This window comes from Myotis brandtii, unplaced genomic scaffold, assembly GCF_000412655.1.
Source record: "Myotis brandtii unplaced genomic scaffold, ASM41265v1 scaffold422, whole genome shotgun sequence".
NCBI classification, from domain to species: domain Eukaryota; kingdom Metazoa; phylum Chordata; class Mammalia; order Chiroptera; family Vespertilionidae; genus Myotis; species Myotis brandtii.
This window is the reverse complement of record NW_005366171.1, coordinates 1,079,257-1,096,985: the sequence shown is the minus strand read 5'-3', so window position 1 is coordinate 1,096,985 and position 17,729 is coordinate 1,079,257. Positions and strand designations below refer to the sequence as shown.

Here is a 17,729-nt window from a genome sequence, read left to right as displayed (position 1 = left end):
CATGTCCCATGGTCCACTCCAGCCGAGCTGGGTTCTATGGGGCCAGAGCCCTCCTGAGTTCTGTCTGGGGGCCCCCACTGCCCTCTGGGACCCTTCTATGACCTGTCTCTCCTGCTTGGATTTTCCAGATTTTGTGTGGGAGACAAATTCTTCCTGAAGAACAACATGATCTTGTGTCAGATGGACTATGAGGAGGGGCAGCTCAATGGCACCTTTGACTCGCAGGTTCAGTAATGCCCGGCGCCTGGCCTCCGGCCCATCTGTCCGTCTGCCCGCCTGCCCACCGCCCGGCCGGCCAACTGCTCTCCCGCCAATTAGAACTCCTCCGTCCTCCACGGGAAGGACGGCCCTCCCTCCGCCGTTGCCCGTCTGTGTGTGACCCTCCTGGGGCCAGGCTGGGCCTGTACAGTCTGTCTTCTGTATATAAATGGGAACATTTATTTTATGAGAAATGTAATGCGATTTTATTACTGGCGTGGATTAAACTTATGAATGTTTCCGGGGAGGTTACTCTGCATTGATCACATGACTGACACAGACCTGGGCCCCCTCCCTGCTGCTTGACAGTGGGGGTGCTTTTGGGGGTGGAGGGACATGGAGCAGGGCATGGGGTTCTCCAGGTGGGTTTTAGGGGGGGAAAGCTGGAGGGATGGGGCAACCCCAAGCACCCCAGAGGTGGGAACTGGGGTGCCCCCTTCCCCTGGCAGAGCATGTACCCTGATTCTGAGCAGACCCCCAAGATGAAGAGAGGCAAGATGAAGACCTTTCTTCCCTGGGTTCCTCTGTTATATCAATCCACTGAGACCCCCTCTCTCTCTGCCCAGAGAGCAACCTAGCTCTGACCTCCTCCATAGTGGGACCCCAATCCGGAGCCCCCTACCATGGGAGTACCACCCTGAAACCCCTCTTTGCTTTCAGAGTGATGGGCAGCGTTTGCTGTCTCATTCCTGCAGCTGGGCCTGACTTGGGGCCCAGCCCCCTGCCTTTCTGGATGACTGAGAACAATCCTGCTCCCCTGTAACACAGCCCACGCAGCTGGAGGCTTTCGTTCACTCAGTCGGCAAACCTTAATCCACTGTCTCAGCCCCGAGCCTTAAGCACCAGACCTGAGGATGAATCATGAATCGGACACAGTCCGTGCCCTTGAAGAGGAGAGAGAAAGCCGGGAAAACAAACAGCGTGTCACGGTGAGGATGAACACTGCAGGGGGACCTGGGACAGGCCAGTTCCCTCCAGTGCACACAGGACCACTGGTGACAACTCCAGAGTCAGGGACAGATCAGCCAGCGGACACCCAGTCCGACACATGTGCTGGCAGGAGAGAGGGACACACAAGAGGTGGGTGTGTAGGCAGAGATAGGCTGGGACAGACTGGCAAGTGGACAGGCACTGAACTCAGGCCAGACAATAGCCTGGCAGGCAGACACCCGGGTGTTTTCTGTCCACCTGCTGAGCCAGGCTCACCCAGGGCAACAGGCATGCTGTCTTGTCTTGGCTGCAGCCACAGCACCCAGCACAGAGCCTAGAACTGAAAAAGCATCCTAGAGCAGTATTTAAGGCGGGGGAGTGGGGGGCTCCTGAGGTCCAACCTGACAGGGAAGGCTGTATGGACAGGCTCCCCCACCATCAGGCCACTTGCTGTCCTTCCCCAGGGACTTTTTACCCTGGCCACAGAACAGAGCCCAGGGCTGAGGGAGCCGGCCCACTGCTTCAACTGCCTGACCCTGGGCCGGAACCGGCTGCTGGGGTGGGCGGGCCTGGGCCTCCTGTCACCCTGACTTCAGGCTGCTCTCCAGGCTCTGATGGGCTAGGTCTCTAAGTTGTAGTTTTGTGGCCTGTGGCCTACTCCACGGGAAAGGATTGCTAGGGCCAAAGATCTTGGGGTAGGAGTTTTCAACTTTGGGGGCTCCCCCTCCTGTGAAGGAACTGCATCCATGTGTGTGAGAGAGAAGAGAGGCAGGGAGCCAGGCAGCCTGGCTGCTGTGGCTATTATGTGCCACGAGGCTGGTGAAACTGGGGAGCGACCTGATGAGATGGTGAATGAGTTTGGGGGCTGGAGCCCTGAATACAGGATTTTTCTTGCTCAACATGAAAAGGCAAGTTCTCTTCCTGGATCATAGCAGAGCCCCCAACGCCAGACCCTTCCTGGGCCCTTAGGTCTCAGGTGGCCGTGCCCACCCCAAGGTTCCCAACTACTAACTTCAGAGTTTGCTGCAGATAAAGTTGTAACACAAGTTAATTACATGGTTATCGAGAGATAACGGAGCCACTCGAATGCAGTTTCTGGGCAATTACAATTGTTTCCAACAGAGTTACCATATTGCAGCCATGAAATAACATGTCATTTTGTAGTAATTATGTAATTAACTTGTCTCACCACTCTAGGTTGCACAACAATTAATTCACTCACAATGAGATAGACTCAAAGTCAGGCAGCCAGGCTTTGAAAGCCCCCAAGAGCAGAGCTGGCCTTTGAAAAGGACCCCAGCCCCACTCTCCACCCCAGACCTCACCACGGGGCTTCCCAGCTCAGCCTGGCCAGGAACACACCTGGTCCAGCACCAGGGGCCCACATATTGCCGTTTCACTGTCCTCATTCAGGAAATGGACGGTCTGTTTCCCAGGGCAGCCAGGAGGCTGAGGTCTACACTGTGAAGCGCTGTGCTCACCATCCTGAGGCCCTAAGTAGAAGAGCCTTCATCCAGAAGTCTCACCGCAGCCCAGAGCTGCCCCCACACAGGCCTGCCTGTGCAGGTATGGAACCAGTAGGGGGCAGGGGAGGGAGCAGAGAGGAGGCCAAGCTCTCTCTGTAGCAGGGCAAAGGAGGTAGGGTTGGAATGGTTACTAGAGGCCAGGGAGTGTGCACCTGGAGAGGATTTGCAACTCGCAGAGGGGACCCAGGGAAAGCCTGACACCCCCCACCCCCACCCCCTAAGACACTGCATAGGAGAAACTTGGTTAAGTATAGGGCATGAATGGTCCTGGCTGGGGCCGCAGCCCATCACAGAGGGTTGGGGTACAGGGGAGCAAGGGAGCACTGAACATGAACCATTAGCGTCTGCAACAGCTCGACCCTCAGCCCAGGCGTGAGGGAGGTGGGATGTAGATGGACCTTTCCCCCAACCAGTCCATGGGCCCCTCTCTCCCCTCCTGCCCTCCGTGGCAGCCTGGTGTCATTGACACCCTAACAAGGGGCCTGAGACCCATGGAATACGACCCCGGCTTATGCCCCCACTCCTGGGACTGAAGCTGGACCCCGTAGTCTGTGTTTGGAAGAAGTTTGATTCTGATCTTGACGTTGCTGCAGGACCCATCGTGGAATCTCACCTGGGTCCTCTCTTCTCCTGGGTCTGGTCCTAGAATCCACGCCCTACATCTGGAGACACTCAGAGGCCATGGCAGAATCCGGGTGACATTCTAGCCTGGGAAACCTCATCTCTGCATGGAGACAATTGCCCCTCTCTTAAAGCTGTCGGAGGTAGTTAGGTAGTTGTGGCCCAACTCACTGAATCTGGTGCCGGGTGACGCCCACACCTCCCACCTGGGAATGCTGCCAGCAGGTGAGGGGAGGTTCAGGAAGGATGCTCTGCGGCTGTGACTGGGCATCACCTTTGGTGAAAATTCCTGAGAGGTTGCTGGCGGTCTATAAGTTGACATTTAGATTACCTCCAAACTGTAATTGCCTAAAAATGAGTGAATAAAGATAGGCTGATATGAAGATGAGTTAGTCCAGAAAAAACAAAACAAAACAAAACAAAAAAACACCACACTAGGTCAAGCTTTATTTGTCATGAGAAAATAACCAGATAAACCAAACACACACACACACTCACACACACATGTGCAGCTAAAACCCAGAAAGGAGTTCATCAGAACCTCATGAGCAAACCTCACCTCTGCGCCTGGGCCTGGGGCAGACTTTCACCTGCCTTAGCCCAGCGAGGCTGGGGGCCTCCTGCGCCGCCCCAGGCGTGAGCTTGAGGGTGCCCCAGATCTCTCGGACTCTTGGTATCTTCAGGTTAGACTGTTCGTGAGCTCCCTCCGATTAGTACCATCTTTGTCACCCCGTAACAGCCTCCCACCATGAGTCTGCCCCATGTGTCACCACTCTGCCCCTGCCGCCATGTTGACCCCCATGGGCTCCAATGGTCTCCAGCACTCACCACCCCCTCTAAGCTCCAGTGCGTGTATTGTAAGCTTCACATCAAACTTTTTCCACCCCGTGGTTTCTCCCTCTCACCACCTGCACCCTCTTCGTGGAGCAGGGAACATCCTTGCTAGGCTCCGTGGGCCTGGGTCAGACCGTGTTACCCTTCCTAGGGGCTCAGGGCTGCACCTGGTAAGGGGATACCATTGCTGCTCAGAGCACCCAACTGGGGTGCTGGCAGAGGCAAGAAATCCTTTGCTATGAAACTGCCGTGGGGGCTGTCTCAGCCCTGATTCTCTGAGCCCAAGACAAACAGCCCAGTCCCCAGACTATCCCACTGGCACTGTGTGTGGCCTTTTCAGGGAAACTGTGAGCCCTCAGGGGCTCAGGAGCCCTTTGGGGTGGAACCTGCACCCCCTGATCCCCTGCCTTCTCCAGGGGCACAACCAGATTCCAGGAGGAGCTGGTGCGGGCCCCTCGGGAGCTGATTTATGGACTCTGCCTCCTGGGTCTGCTCTGTGAGCAGAGCGGGAGCCCTGCGGGCTGCCCACATTCTGGCAGGCGCAGTTTTGTCTTCCAGAGTCTGAAGGTGTTAAGGGACTGAGGCAGTTCCTGGGCCAAATTCCTTATTCTGATGGGTCTCCCTGCGGCTCCTGGATAATATAGGGGCTCCCCCCACTGGGGGTCCGAGGGCTCCTCAGAATGACCTAGTCTCCCCTTCTCCTGCCTTCCTCCCCACCTGCCAGATCAGAGTCGGAGAAGCACCCTTCCCTGAGATAAAGTGTCAGAGAGAGATGAGAGCAAGTGGAGAGAGGGAAGGGAGGGAAGGAGGACGAGGAAATGGGGAAAAGGGGCGAGGAGGGGGAGAGAGGGAGACAGATGGGAAGAGGTGAGACAGGGCAGGAGAGGAGAGAAAGAGAGAATGGGCAAAGGGTCTGGGAAGAACCTTTTAGCCTCAGGGAAGGTGCGGGGCAAGGGCCGCCGTGGCAGCAAAGGGCAGTGTGGCATGGTGGTGGCATGTGGCCCAGGGGCCAGATTACGTGGGCCCACATCACAGCTCCTCCGCTTGGCAGCCGCACCCATGAGTGTCCTCATCTGTACGAGGGGATGCGGTCAGTGCCTGCTTCTCAGGGCTCCCTGCGTGTCGAGGACTCATCGCATGGACAGCACTGATCACAGGTGCTCTGGCTCGTGGTGAACATGGGACACGCACTCCATACACCCACACCAGGTCGCTGGGCCTGAGGCCCGGGCCCCTCCCACAGGGCTTCCCCAGCAGCCTCACCCCTCAGCTGCCCCTGGGCATTGGTTTGTGCTCTCTGTAAAGGGCACGGCACGCTGGCACCAGCGGGGGACAAACCAAGTGGGCTTTCATACATAAAAACACATCTAACATGTTTAAGCCTCTCCATGACTACTAGAGAGCTGCTACTTTTATCACCCCCATGGCTATGGGGGCTATTATGATCATCAACCCATTTTGCAGTTGAAGAAATTGAGGCTCAAAGAGCTGTTCTAGTAATAGAACCTGACTCCAGATTCCATGCAGGTAATTTCCATGTGAAACTGACACGTAGAGGCACCCACAGTGGAAGGATCTGGTAGATTTTACCCCTGACAAAGCCATGTTTCTCTCTACAGCCCACCCCCCAATGAGGGCTTGGTCCCTGGGTAAGGACGGCCCCTGGGTAAGGAGGGCACTTCTGTCCCTCATTGCACACCCTAACTGAGCCTGTCACTGATTGCTGGGTGGCCTGTGCTGGGTGCTGGGTGCTGGGTGCTGGGTGCTGGGTGCTGGCTGCTGGGTGGGATGAGCTATTACAGATGATGTAGTCAGAGGCAGTGCAGGGTGGAGCAGTGGCCCGACCCCAGGCAGCTCATCCCAACCTTGGGCTGGAGGTGTCCTAGCGGGACAGGCCCCAATGCAGCATCATTCATTCAGTCAGGAGGCCAGCCTGCCAGGTAGCCGGCCAAGATGAAATCAGGTGCCTGCCACATGCCAGGCTGCTGGGTGCTGAGGAATAGAGGCGCCAGGGGAGATGGCAGACAGGGTCCTTCTCCAGGTGGAGTCTACAGTGCAGTGGGGGAGACAGGCAGTAAACTAATAAACAGGTCAATGGCGAGCTACAGATATGCTGAGTGCTGGGAAGTGGCTGGAGGGAGGCCTGCTTGAGACAGAGTGGGAAGGGCTGACATTTGCTCGCCCATCTTTAGAAACTGTCTTATCCAAGGTGCTCACTTTGGGGAAATTGAGGCCCAACGAGGAAGTGGTGGCCAGGGTACACTGGAGCCAGCCTGGTTGGAAGCCTGAGGTCCCGGCCCTCAGCCTGGCCCAGGGCTCTGTCTGCTGCCCCCTGAGACTTCATTCCAGCCCAGGGTCCCGTTCGCACACAGTGCATGGAGGAGAGGAAGCGCTGCTCAGCCCTGACTCCTGCTTATTCCTTAAAATACCACCAAGTTGGGCTTGGCTCCCTGGCTGCCATCACAGCCTCCCTGCCCCACGTTGCCACTAATTTGGGACACGCTGGCTGGATCCATGGCTTCTAGGGACTCCTGCCTGATTGTTCTGATCCCTTGGAATTATGCTCTCCACAGAGGACACATCAAGAAAGTAGGTTTCCGGGCAGACTCCGCACGACCAGTTTTCCAGGGAAAAAGAGGATCTTCTGTAAAGCAGGAATTAGTGATGTCCAGAGGGACACGGGCAATGGGGCGGGCATGACAAGCCTTCCTTTTCCTTTTCTCCAGGCTTCACCACCTTCAGCCCGCTGGTCTGTTCTGAGGGGGGAGGAGCTCTGGGCCGAGACTCAGCGTCAGGGTTCCTAAAGGACATTCCTGGCTCTTGGGGTCCCCGGGGGGGCCAAGACAGGTGGAAGTGTGAGGACTCCTGCATGCTGCCAATGGCACGCCCCAGAGGTGGCCCCTGTAGGAAGGGTTATTTTGTCTGGCTCCAGTGCCCGCTCCCTCACCTCCACTCATTGTGGGCTTTCATGCAGGGCTATGAACTTCCCAGGCTGGGGAGGCCTCCATCCACCCCTAGCCTCTCCCAGTGAAGAGTGAGGGGGACTTTGCACAAAGTAGGGTTAGGGAGGCAAGTTCACAGGCTGGCTGCCCCTCAGCCGGGGCCCAGGTGGCCCAGGCCTGTCCTCTCCCTCCCCTGCACCTGCCTAGTTATTTGGGGCCCATTTTGAAGCTAATCCCTGGGTTTATTAAGTGAGTCCTCCTCTTGCCCCTCTGCTTTCATTAGAGACAAGAGAGTTAATTACCAGCCCCTCGGAGGCCCCACTACAGGCCATTTGAGAGCTGACACAGCTCTTAAAATGATTTAAAAATCCCATTTTCCTACGGAATGGACTACCCTTCCCTCCCCGTGAAGACTAATTACTACCACTTCCCATCTGAAGAGAGACTCTGCTCCCTGTCCTCCCACCCGCCCTACTTCAGGAGCTTTTCTGGGCAGTGGCTGCATCAGAGGCTCTTCTCCCAGCACGCAGACATCCCAGTGGGTGCAGGAAGGCTGGCAGGGTTAGAGGAAGGATAGGTGTTGAGGAAGAGGGAGAAAGGGAAAACCAGCCCGGAATGGTGGCTGCTGGCCCTTCTGGGGCCTCAGTGCTGCAAAACTTCCTCCCCAAATCCAAGGCTTGAACACACCCTCTGGGAGGGAGAACCAGGTCAGGGCTGCAGGCCGTTCTGGAGCTATCCGTGGTCCTGAAGTTTCTAGCCCCAGGCCTTTGGCTCCGGATAGGTGCACAGAGTGGAAGGAGTGATGGAAAGCACCTCCAAGTAGCACGATGGGGCCTTTGCCTGAAAAACAGGAGCTCACTACTTCTAGAAGCAGCTTGATCCTACGAAGGGAGGCCCATGCCCAGGCCCTCTGACCCCAGGAAATGATGCCAACACTGCCCTTCATTGTGACCACTGTGCCTCTTCCCCTGTGACCACTGTTGGGGACCCACAAGGTGGAAAAAAAAACAAACTAAAAAGTCAGACTATCTAAAAAAGGCATTCTTAATTTCAGCATATATGTAAGTGTGTTCTATTTCAAACATGTAATTTTATTTTGCACTTTAGATATTATACTTATTTTAAATCACAAACGGAAGAAGGCCTTAACATGTTTTCTTTAGCTTAGGGTCTCAACTTAGGCTACTGACTCCATTTGGCCCTGCTCCCCTGTATTCACTGGGGTTTTGATACATAACCCATGAGGTCCCTCCCACTTTCTGGGAACCCTTGAGTCCCCTCCCAAGGGACATTTGATGATGGGCCGTCACTGCATGCTTTCTTCCCAGCCCCACCTGCAGTGGATACCCATAAATATTTAGCCCATAACCAGGCCCTGTTGGAGTGGGGATTTAAGAAAAAAGTGGCATGATCTGACCTTTTGGGGACCCCAATGCCACTGTGAAGCGCCCCGGGCCCTCCTCAGTCTAAGGAGGGCTCAGACTTGACCTTCCACCTTAGGCGTTGTCTCTGGTGACCCTCACCACTAGCACAACATTGAAGAGTGAAGCATCATATTCCTAACTCCCCTTCCCAGTCCCATATACCTTTCAAGCTCTGCCTTCTGATTTGTTCAAGGGAACGGGCAAGAATAACCACTCCATACAGAGGAAGGAGCACAGACTCCAGGGTCCCACACTAGAGGTAGGTTCCAGGTTCCTGACCCCATTACACTTCTGGTTGCCTTCATTCGCTACGAGAATGCTCACTTTTCTACCTACCCCCACTGCTCATCAGTGGCCCCATGTCCAGCAAAACAATACTCTTGGGCCTGAAGAGATTGCTGAAGGAGGATATTATGCTCCCTTCCCCCATGGGTAGTCTACTGTCCTGAGATCACAGGTCTGTACCCTCTGGGAACTTATCTACACAGGTTTCTGCTTATCAAAGGAAGAAGGCCTTAACATGTTTTCTTTAGCTTAGGGTCTCAACTTAGGCTACTGACTCCATTTGGCCCTGCTCCCCTGTATTCACTGGGGTTTTGATACATAACCCATGAGGTCCCTCCCACTTTCTGGGAACCCTTGAGTCCCCTCCCAAGGGACATTTGATGATGGGCTGTCACTGCATGCTTTCTTCCCAGCCCCACCTGCAGTGGATACCCAGCAATATTTAGCCCATAACCAGGCCCTGTTAGAGTGGGGATTTAAGAAAAAAAGTGGCATGATCTGTCCTTTTGGGGACCCCAATGCCTCTACTGTGAAGCCCCGGGCCCTCCTCAGTCTAAGGAGGGCTCAGACTTGACCTTCCACCTTAGGCGTTGTCTCTGGTGACCCTCACCACTAGCACAACATTGAAGAGTGAAGCATCATATTCCTAACTCCCCTTCCCAGTCCCATATACCTTTCAAGCTCTGCCTTCTGATTTGTTCAAGGGAACGGGCAAGGATGACCACTCCATACAGAGGAAGGAGCACAGATTCCAGGGTCCCACAGTAGAGGTAGGTTCCAGGTTCCTGACCCCCTTACACTTCTGGTTGCCTTCATTCGCTACGAGAATGCTCACTTTTCTACCTACCCCCACTGCTCATCAGTGGCCCCATGTCCAGCAAAACAATACTCTTGGGCCTGAAGAGATTGCTGAAAGAGGATATTATGCCCCCTTCCCCCATGGGTAGTCTACTGTCCTGAGGTCACAGGTCTGTACCCTCTGGGAACTTATCCACACAGGTTTCTGCTTATTAAATACATGTCACCTCCAGGGCTATATTGTATTAACCTGGGAGTGCACAGGTTAATAATCTCACTGTATAGGTGAGCAACCAAAATTCACTGTAATGTAGTTGGTGGTGTGGAGAAGAGAGTAGAAGTCAGCTCTGTCACAGCTTGGGACAGGGTGCCTGCACTGGGGCATCTCAGGTATGCATCATCACCATACGCAATACATGGTGAGAATGAGTGGCTAAGTGTCAGGTTGTGAGAACTCCGAAGAGGAGGTGGCCCATGTAGCACGAAATACCTGAGAGAGGCAGATGCAGAGTTTCTTCTTGTAGAAATAAGCTAGAGAGCGGAGGGGAGGCCTTATAGGGACAGGGGGAGCCTGGAATCTGGGCTACCTGTAACAGAAGAGGGGGCATTGGGAGGTGGAATGGGTTTGGAGCTGGCGTGGGGGACAGGAAATGAGAAGCTGAGCAGACTCATTGAAGCTTCTGTGTATGAGGCAATAGGGAGCTGCCACAGGTTCCTGGGCAGGCACACAAGTCCTCCATTTCTAAATCCCGAATCCCATGGATACGTCCTTTCCTGCAGGCACACAGAGAAACTCACTGGGCGTCACTTATCAAAGCTCTACTTGGTAACGGCAGGGCGACGGCCACAGTGGAGCCAGAGTGCCGAGGTAGAAGGCTGCTGCTGGGTCGGGTTGGGGCCCACGAAGCAGAAGGGGCTTGTCTGAGCTGGTCTAGCATTTGTCTGGGTGGAGACATGGAGAAAGGACTCTTCAGGCTGGGACAGGAGCAAGTGGAAAGGCCTAGAGGTGGGACCATGTTGGGGAGCTCCTGGAGGAGCAGGTGGCCAGGTGTACTCAGGGGACAGGGGGGCTGCCAAGGTGTGCTTGTAGGGAAGGAGGCCACAGGTGAAGGGGTGCAGTTCACAGAGATACTGGATGGTCTTTTGGAACACGGCACAGGATTGGGGTCCGAGGATGCCTTTCATTGGGGAGGATTCCAAAGCCTGATGGGCCAGAAGGGCTCAGCAAGTGGCAGAGTTCAACACAACAACACAAGATGACGTTTTTAAATACGGCCTCTGCCGAGGAGTCATACTACTGATTAAAAGCAGAGATGAAACCCATCTCTTGGCTAAAAATTGAGCATGGTATGGCCTAGGGCAGAGCCCCGTGGCTGGTCACTCGGCACCTCCTATCAGGCTGCCAGTATTTGGTGCTGTTTGGGGGCAGTTCTTCAAACAGCTGAGCAGTACCATGTCAAACGCAGTTTTCCACCACAGGCTTGGATGAGGTTATGAAAGGATGCATCAAAAGTCCAGACGTCACAAAGCAAACCCAATGGGTGTCTACTGACCTAGGCAGAAAAGAAGTGAGGTTGGTTTCATTCATCCCTCCCACCCTCCCTCACTCCTTCCATTCCTCCTTCCATCTACCCGACATATGCTGAGCGTCTAAGGTAGGGTGAGGCAAGGGAGATGCAAAAGAAACTGAGCAAAGTCCCTGCCCTCAAAAACTCTCACAGAAAGGAGAGGAGGCAGGAGGCAGCCTGTAAAAAAGTCATCACTCAGTGTGATCAGTGTCAAGACAGCGTCAGAAAGAAGGGAGGGAAGGTGGCTAACTCAGCCTGGGCGCCAGGAAAGTTTCAGAGGAAAGGATCCTTGAACCATCAAACAAAGGAGGCAGTGGGCAAAGGCCCAGAAGTGGAGAGAGTGGTGCTTGGGTGGAGGGTGGCCCGGAGCTGGGAGTGCTTGCAACACCCAATGCAGAGGCCCTGGAGAGCGGCAAGGCTGCTGGCGGGGGAATCTCATGCCGGGCTGGGGAGACGGGCCTTTATCCTCGAGACAACAGGAAAATGTCAGAGCTTTGTAACAGAACAAGGACATGACCAGATCTGCACTCTTTGAAAGCTCATTCTGGGGTGATATACAGGGGGAGTCAGAGGGAGCAGCCGCCAGGGGCGGGGACACCTGCGGTTTCAATTGCCCAGATGAGAAATGAGTTTTGCCTGGCGTGCTCTTCATGAGCCCCTGCTGGGCTTTTTTATTTTTATATCCATTCAGAAAACGTATACTAGACCCCTCTTGGGATGCAAAGGTGAAGTGCTCCCCTCCCCATCACCACAGCTTGCAAGGTCTGCTTTTTTCCTTCTCAGAAAACCCAGCCTCCCGGATCTCCTCCCAGGGACTTCCCCCACCCCCTGCTTCTAGGGCATCTCCAAGCGCAGAGAATAAAACAGCCGGAGGAAAGGTGTTCACATTGGGCAAACAGTTAGGGCTGAGTTGAGATGGACTGTGGCCACCTCCTCTGCCCCCCAGTACCAGGGAGGACATTTGGGGCTCGTAGAGAAATGAATAGAGAATGGTGCCAATATCCCAAAGGACACAGGGGGGCAGGCATTTTCTGTGAATGGAGGACCCTGTGAAAGCAGGATCAGAAATGAGTCTAAACACTGCCTTAGCCCAAGAATTATTGGAGAGAAATAAAAATCAAGATCCTGGGAGGAATACGTGCTCCTCCGGGGAGAATTGGATTTGCCGCAGTGGTGACTTTCTCTCAGATAAACTGAGCAGGAAGCAGTGCATTCTGGTTGAGAGACTGAGCTAGAGCTAATGTATGACCCTCTTCCTCTCACAGAGGAGCAAGGGAGCCCGCAACTGAGACACCCTGTGCGGTGGGTGTTTGCTTGCTCCCAACCTCCTTTGAGCGGATAGTCAGTCTAAATGAAAAAGGGTGGATAGATATCCACATTGTTCTGATCACGCTAAGGACTTACCTTCTCTGACCGGAGGAGAGGCTTTCTGTCCTTTTGATATGTGACTAAGGAAAGAGGTAGCCCTGTTTGCCACTGGAAGCATCTTAGGACCACAAAGGAAAGCAGCCTTCAAATGAAGCTGACACAGAGGGAGGCAGAACGGAGGAACGGAAACACCTATGTCCTCCATGGCTTAATGGAACTGCTGGTAGTACATACTTGGGCCCGCCCTACTTCCGATGTCTTTGTTCTTCACGTCTGATCTTTTTGGTTCCTTTTCAAAACAATGAGTCTGAACCTTGGAGGGCAGGACGGTGCTATAAAGGGGTGTGGCCCCTTGCTAAGAACCTTCCTGCCAACCAGGCTGCATTAACAAAGTATAGTGTCTGAAATGCGGAAGGTGACGGGCTCACTCTGCTCTCTCCTGGCCAGACCGCCTCTGGGCTCTGAACTTCAGGTCCAGGACAGCAGGGAGGAGAAAGATCTTATTAGATGAGGAGCATCTATGGCAACTGAGCTGGTTTACCCTGCAGAAGAACAGCTCAGGGACATGGCATTTCTGACTGCGGAGTGGTCTACAGTTGGGGCTCAGGTCTAACAAAGTGGGGTTTGGTGTCTGGTGCTACTGCTTTCATCAGTGGCCTCGCCTAGGTTACATCACATGTCTGTGCCTCAGAATCCCACCTACCTCACAGTGTATTAGGAAGACTAAGCGAGGCGATACATGACAGGTGCCTAGTACTATGGGTGGCCATAGTGGTTCCTCAATTAGTATTAGATACTATTATGATTACTAGAGGCCCAGTGCATGGGATTTGTGCACTGTTGGGGGGCATGGCCTTCGGGGATCGGCCTGCTGTAGAAGCGCCACTCATCCTGGTCAGCCGAGCAGTGTTCCCACTGTGGGAGCACACTGACCACCAGGGGGCAGCTTTTGCATTGAGCGTCTGCCCCCTGGTGGTCAGTGCACATCATAGCAATTGGTTGACCAGTCATTCTGGTCGTTCCGCCATTCGGTCTCTGGGCTTTTATGTAGAGAGATTACTGCTATTAGCTGAATGGCTGTCATAGGGAAGAGGGAGAGTAGGGGGTAAGCATAGGGAAGGGCAGCAGGCTCTATATAAGGAGGACCCTTCTCATTATTAAAGCTGCCTCAGTGGCTATGAGCTTCCCACTCCTGGAGGTGTTCCAACAGAGGCTATATGAGCCCCCTCTCACACTCTAAGGGCCACCTCCAGTTCTTAGCCTTTTGGGGTCCTTTCCACTTTTGCACCTGGTGGGGATGCCCGTGTCAGTCTGTCTGCTGGGACTTTATTTCGGTTCAGAGCAAAGGAAATGGGCAGATGGCGTGGCCCAGCCAGTGTCTGCACAGGAGGGTGTAAGACCGCTTTCCGCCTCATCTCTCTGCTCAGAAAAGCCTTTGGAATTCCTTCTGAGCACAAGCAGCAGGATAGGACAGGGCCGAGGGCAGGAAGAGGTGGCTTAATAAAAAATCCCAATAAAGCTCTGAGGCCCCTGGTGGCCAGGGGCAGGTCCTGGGCACAAGCCTTCCTTAGACCCGCCTAGTGGGGGGCCCTGACTAATATTCCTGGTGTCTGCACCTGCCCCTGACTTCATTAACAATGCTGAAGGGGCTGAGAGGTCCTGGGGGCTCCTCAGTGTTGCCTGACAATATTGCTGAGCCATGCACACCAGCCCCACCCCATCGTACGTACCCCCACCCCCATTCCAGATCCTCTGCTGAGGAATGGGCTTGATTCAATCAGCCATTTGCCTGTGGGACTGTCCGGGCCAACTTATTATGGGCAGTTGCCAGCTCCAGGGAGCCAGGCAGCCCTGGCGTGGAATTTGGAGCAAAGATTTATTAAAGAGCAGCAGAGAGGTGCCAGGTGGGGTTCTGTCCCCCCATCCCCACCCCTGCAACCAGACCCAGGGTAGGCCCCAGCCAGAGAAGGCTAGGCTGGGGTAGGTAAGGGCAGGAATGGAGGCAGAGCCCCCAGGGTGTCTGGCCTGGCCTGCTGGTTCGAGCTGGCATCCCTCCACTGGGGACTCTGGGTGGGACAAGCTCAGGCCTTGTTCCCTCTACCTACCCCCTAACATAAAGCACAATGCTTTAAGGAGTTTGGGCTGAGAAAAGCTAAGTCTGGCCGGTTTGAAGACAGCCAGACAAAGGCCTAGCGCGGGACCGCCCGGAGTGCCTCAGCCCTCAGCTGCCTACAAAAGAAAGGAAAAAAAGAGTTCGGACTTTGCAGTTCAGCTTAAAAAATAAACCTGTGAAACAGAGCCAGTCCCCCCTTCCCCCGGCTCCAGCATTAGCAGGAGGGGCTGAAAACATTTGTTCACACAGGGGAGGGGGGGGGGAACCCTAAGTGCTTCTGCTTCCTTTTTTTTGCCAAATCATGCAGAAGATGCTGGCAGCTGCAAAGATTCAATTATGCACAATGCAAAAAATCATTTACAAAAATAATGGCACTCGAAAAAAATGGCCTCTCCAGAAATGGCGTGGAACAATAAATCCGTTAATTAGCTAATTAATATTCAATTGGGGTCAGTGGGCTTAATAGAACCTTTCTTGGAGACCCAAGAAATTCTAAACTGCCGCGAGGCGCCTGCCCACTGCCATTATCTCAGGCATGCAGGCCCTTATCGGGCCGCCAGCTGTCCCCGAACAATGCGGGGCCCTTATCAGCTGGGGCAGCAGCCCTGGCCGCTTGCTCCAGCTCCCCCCGCCCAGAGGAGCACGCAGCCTCTTGGTAATTGATATATGGCACAGCTTTGTCTAAGGCTGTTTGCTCTGTTGGTATTTAAGGCAGCGCGGGCCCCCTGATTGATTGCCATTGGCCAAGTTTCTGACGACAGTGACAATCAGTCAATGAGGAACCAGCCAATGACAGTGGCTGACGCTCTTGATGCCCTGGACGCCTGGGCCAGGGCAGAGGCCCCACATGTGGCAACTCGCTTGGGTTGAACTTGAGCTTTGTTGCTCTCCTCACGTGGGAACCAGGTCCCTCGTAGACAGGCCTTTACCCGGGTGACCAGCATTCCCGCCCTGCTGTGCTCAGAGGTTGGGCCAGACCCTGGCTACTCTAAGTGTGGTCCATGGACCTGCTGGTCCTTCACCTTAGAACTTGTTAGAAACATAAATTCGTGGACCCTGCCTCAGATCTCCTAAATCTGAAATTCAAGGTGGGGCCCAGGAATCAATACTTTAGTAAGCTCTCTAGATCAGTGGGCACCAACCAGTGGTGGTCCGTGAGTTCCAAAAGGTTGGCGACCACTGCTCTAGATGGTTCGGATGCGCACTAAAGTTTAAGAAGCAATTGAGGAGATCAGAGTTCCCACTCCTGGCTGTGTCTTAGAATCACCGGGATGGGGAAGAATTAAATATACACATTCCTGGGTCACTGAGGTGTGAGCCCTGAGCACTGGTGGGCACTCTGGGAAAAGTAGGACTGGCCAGCAAAGAGGCAGGGAAACAGGCTACCGTGGTCACGGGCCGTCAGGAGTCCTGTCCAGTGGAACAAGGCTGCACGTGTCCAACAGTGCGAGCTCTGGCTCTGCAGGATTTATACTGCAGAAACCCATTTGGGAGCCATCGGGTATTCAGAATGCATTTTCCACAGAAACGATGTCCACCTGGGAGGATGGGTCCCCAGGCTAACCCCCAGACACTGTGAGGCCCACAGGGAATCTGTCTCAGAACCCTTAGCAGAAGGGTCCCTGGAATGGGGACGGGATGAGGAGGATGGAGGGGGACTTATCTATTCTCTTCCCAAGGCTGACAACACAGTGAGGCCTCAGCTACGTTCTGAATGTGCAGTTTTCTCAGCGTCCTACATGCTCCTCCTGCCCCATCTTCTCTCTTCACCCCCTGAACCCTCCTCTATCATTGCAGCCTCTCAGGCCTGCCCTTGCATGTAGGGCTCGGAGTCTATAGCTCTGTCTTCTCCCTGCCTTCCCTTAGCCCAGACCACATATCCAGAGTCACAAGCACTCAGGGGGCAGCTTGATGGCGACTCCACAAATAAAAAAGCAAGCTTGAGTCACTGAGGGAGAGGGCGTGAAGGGGCCTGATTTGGAGCCAGCTCAGGATGAGGAAGTAGGGAGGATCCCCGCCTTGATCATCTTCCACCTGCTCCCAGGTGCTGCCTGAGAGTTAGCCAAGCAATAGGAACAAGGAGGCTATAGGGGCAAACACCAGGCATAACCCAGCTCAAGCTCAATGCCCCGGATCCCACGCAGGGGGAGGAGTATCTGCAGATTGCCGGGCCTAGTGATGGGAACCATGGCCAGGTGCAAGGAGGGCTGAGCATCAGCAAGTGATAGGGCCTCAGTCACAGCAGCTGGAGGCAGGGCTGGTGGGGCAAAGCTGGTCTGAGCAAAGGGCATCTCTAAGCGTAGAAAGCTGGCATCCTGGGCAGGTGAGTCAGGTGAGCCCCATTACACATTAGGATAAAGTGATCAGCCCTGGGGCCCAAGGCAAGGATGAGATGTGATACTGAGCAAGACCGGAGTGATGCCTCCGGGGCCACACTGAGGCCACTGGTGGGGTTTAGTGGCCAAGGAGAGAGGAAGGAAGGAAGCCCCGGGAAGCAGCAACTGGCCAATCTGAGCAGTTCCTTTGTCTCTAATGTGACTCAGCATCGAGGACTCAATGGGCTGTTCCTCCCAGCTGTTTCTATGTTGAGAGCAGCCTCCAGGCCCTTGACCTCTGCGGGGGAGGATTAACAGGTGTCAGGTGTTTCTGGAGTGGCCCCCGGCCTTGTCGGGGAGGCTCGGTCGCACATTCCGCCTGTGTGGGCTGTTGGTATCACCAGCACTCAGCGTGGAAAGGATGCGTGGGATCCCAACCAAATGATCCTTTCATCGGCGTCCTCCCGGGGGCTCCCGGTGCATCAAACGGCTGTGGAAGAATATCAAGGCAAGTATCCATCATCCTTCACTCTGCTCAGTGAAATGACTGCCACTGTAATGTACTAACAAACCCTAATGAGAAAAATCACCCTGCGTTAAGTAAGCAAAGTGTGGACTTAAGAACCCAGGGATTTGCACAGGCCCTGACCTACCAAGTGAGCAATTAGCCTCGAAAGCTGCCCAGAACCCCAAAACAATCCCTCCTCCCACATGTGTGCACACCAGTGACTTTTACCCCCATGCGCT

At 54.4% G+C, this 17,729-nt stretch overlaps 1 protein-coding gene and 1 long non-coding RNA gene across 3 annotated transcripts in view; one reads left to right on the top strand and one right to left on the bottom strand.

Annotated features, from left to right (window-relative positions):
- The window catches only part of LMO1 (LIM domain only 1 (rhombotin 1)), a 48,012-nt gene extending 47,502 nt beyond the window's left edge, over positions 1 to 510 (top strand). For both annotated transcript variants that reach the window (XM_005873942.2, XM_014545831.1), the window contains one exon: positions 129 to 510. In XM_005873942.2, the coding sequence (XP_005874004.1) occupies positions 129 to 234 (106 nt within the window). In that variant the 3' untranslated portion in view covers positions 235 to 510. The remainder of the gene's footprint in view (positions 1 to 128) is intronic.
- A 16,569-nt stretch (positions 511 to 17,079) lies between these two features.
- LOC106727429 overlaps positions 17,080 to 17,729 on the bottom strand; it is a 1,804-nt gene continuing 1,154 nt past the window's right edge. Inside the window, exon 2 of the long non-coding RNA XR_001363611.1 lies at positions 17,080 to 17,472. This is a non-coding gene — a long non-coding RNA (uncharacterized LOC106727429). The remainder of the gene's footprint in view (positions 17,473 to 17,729) is intronic.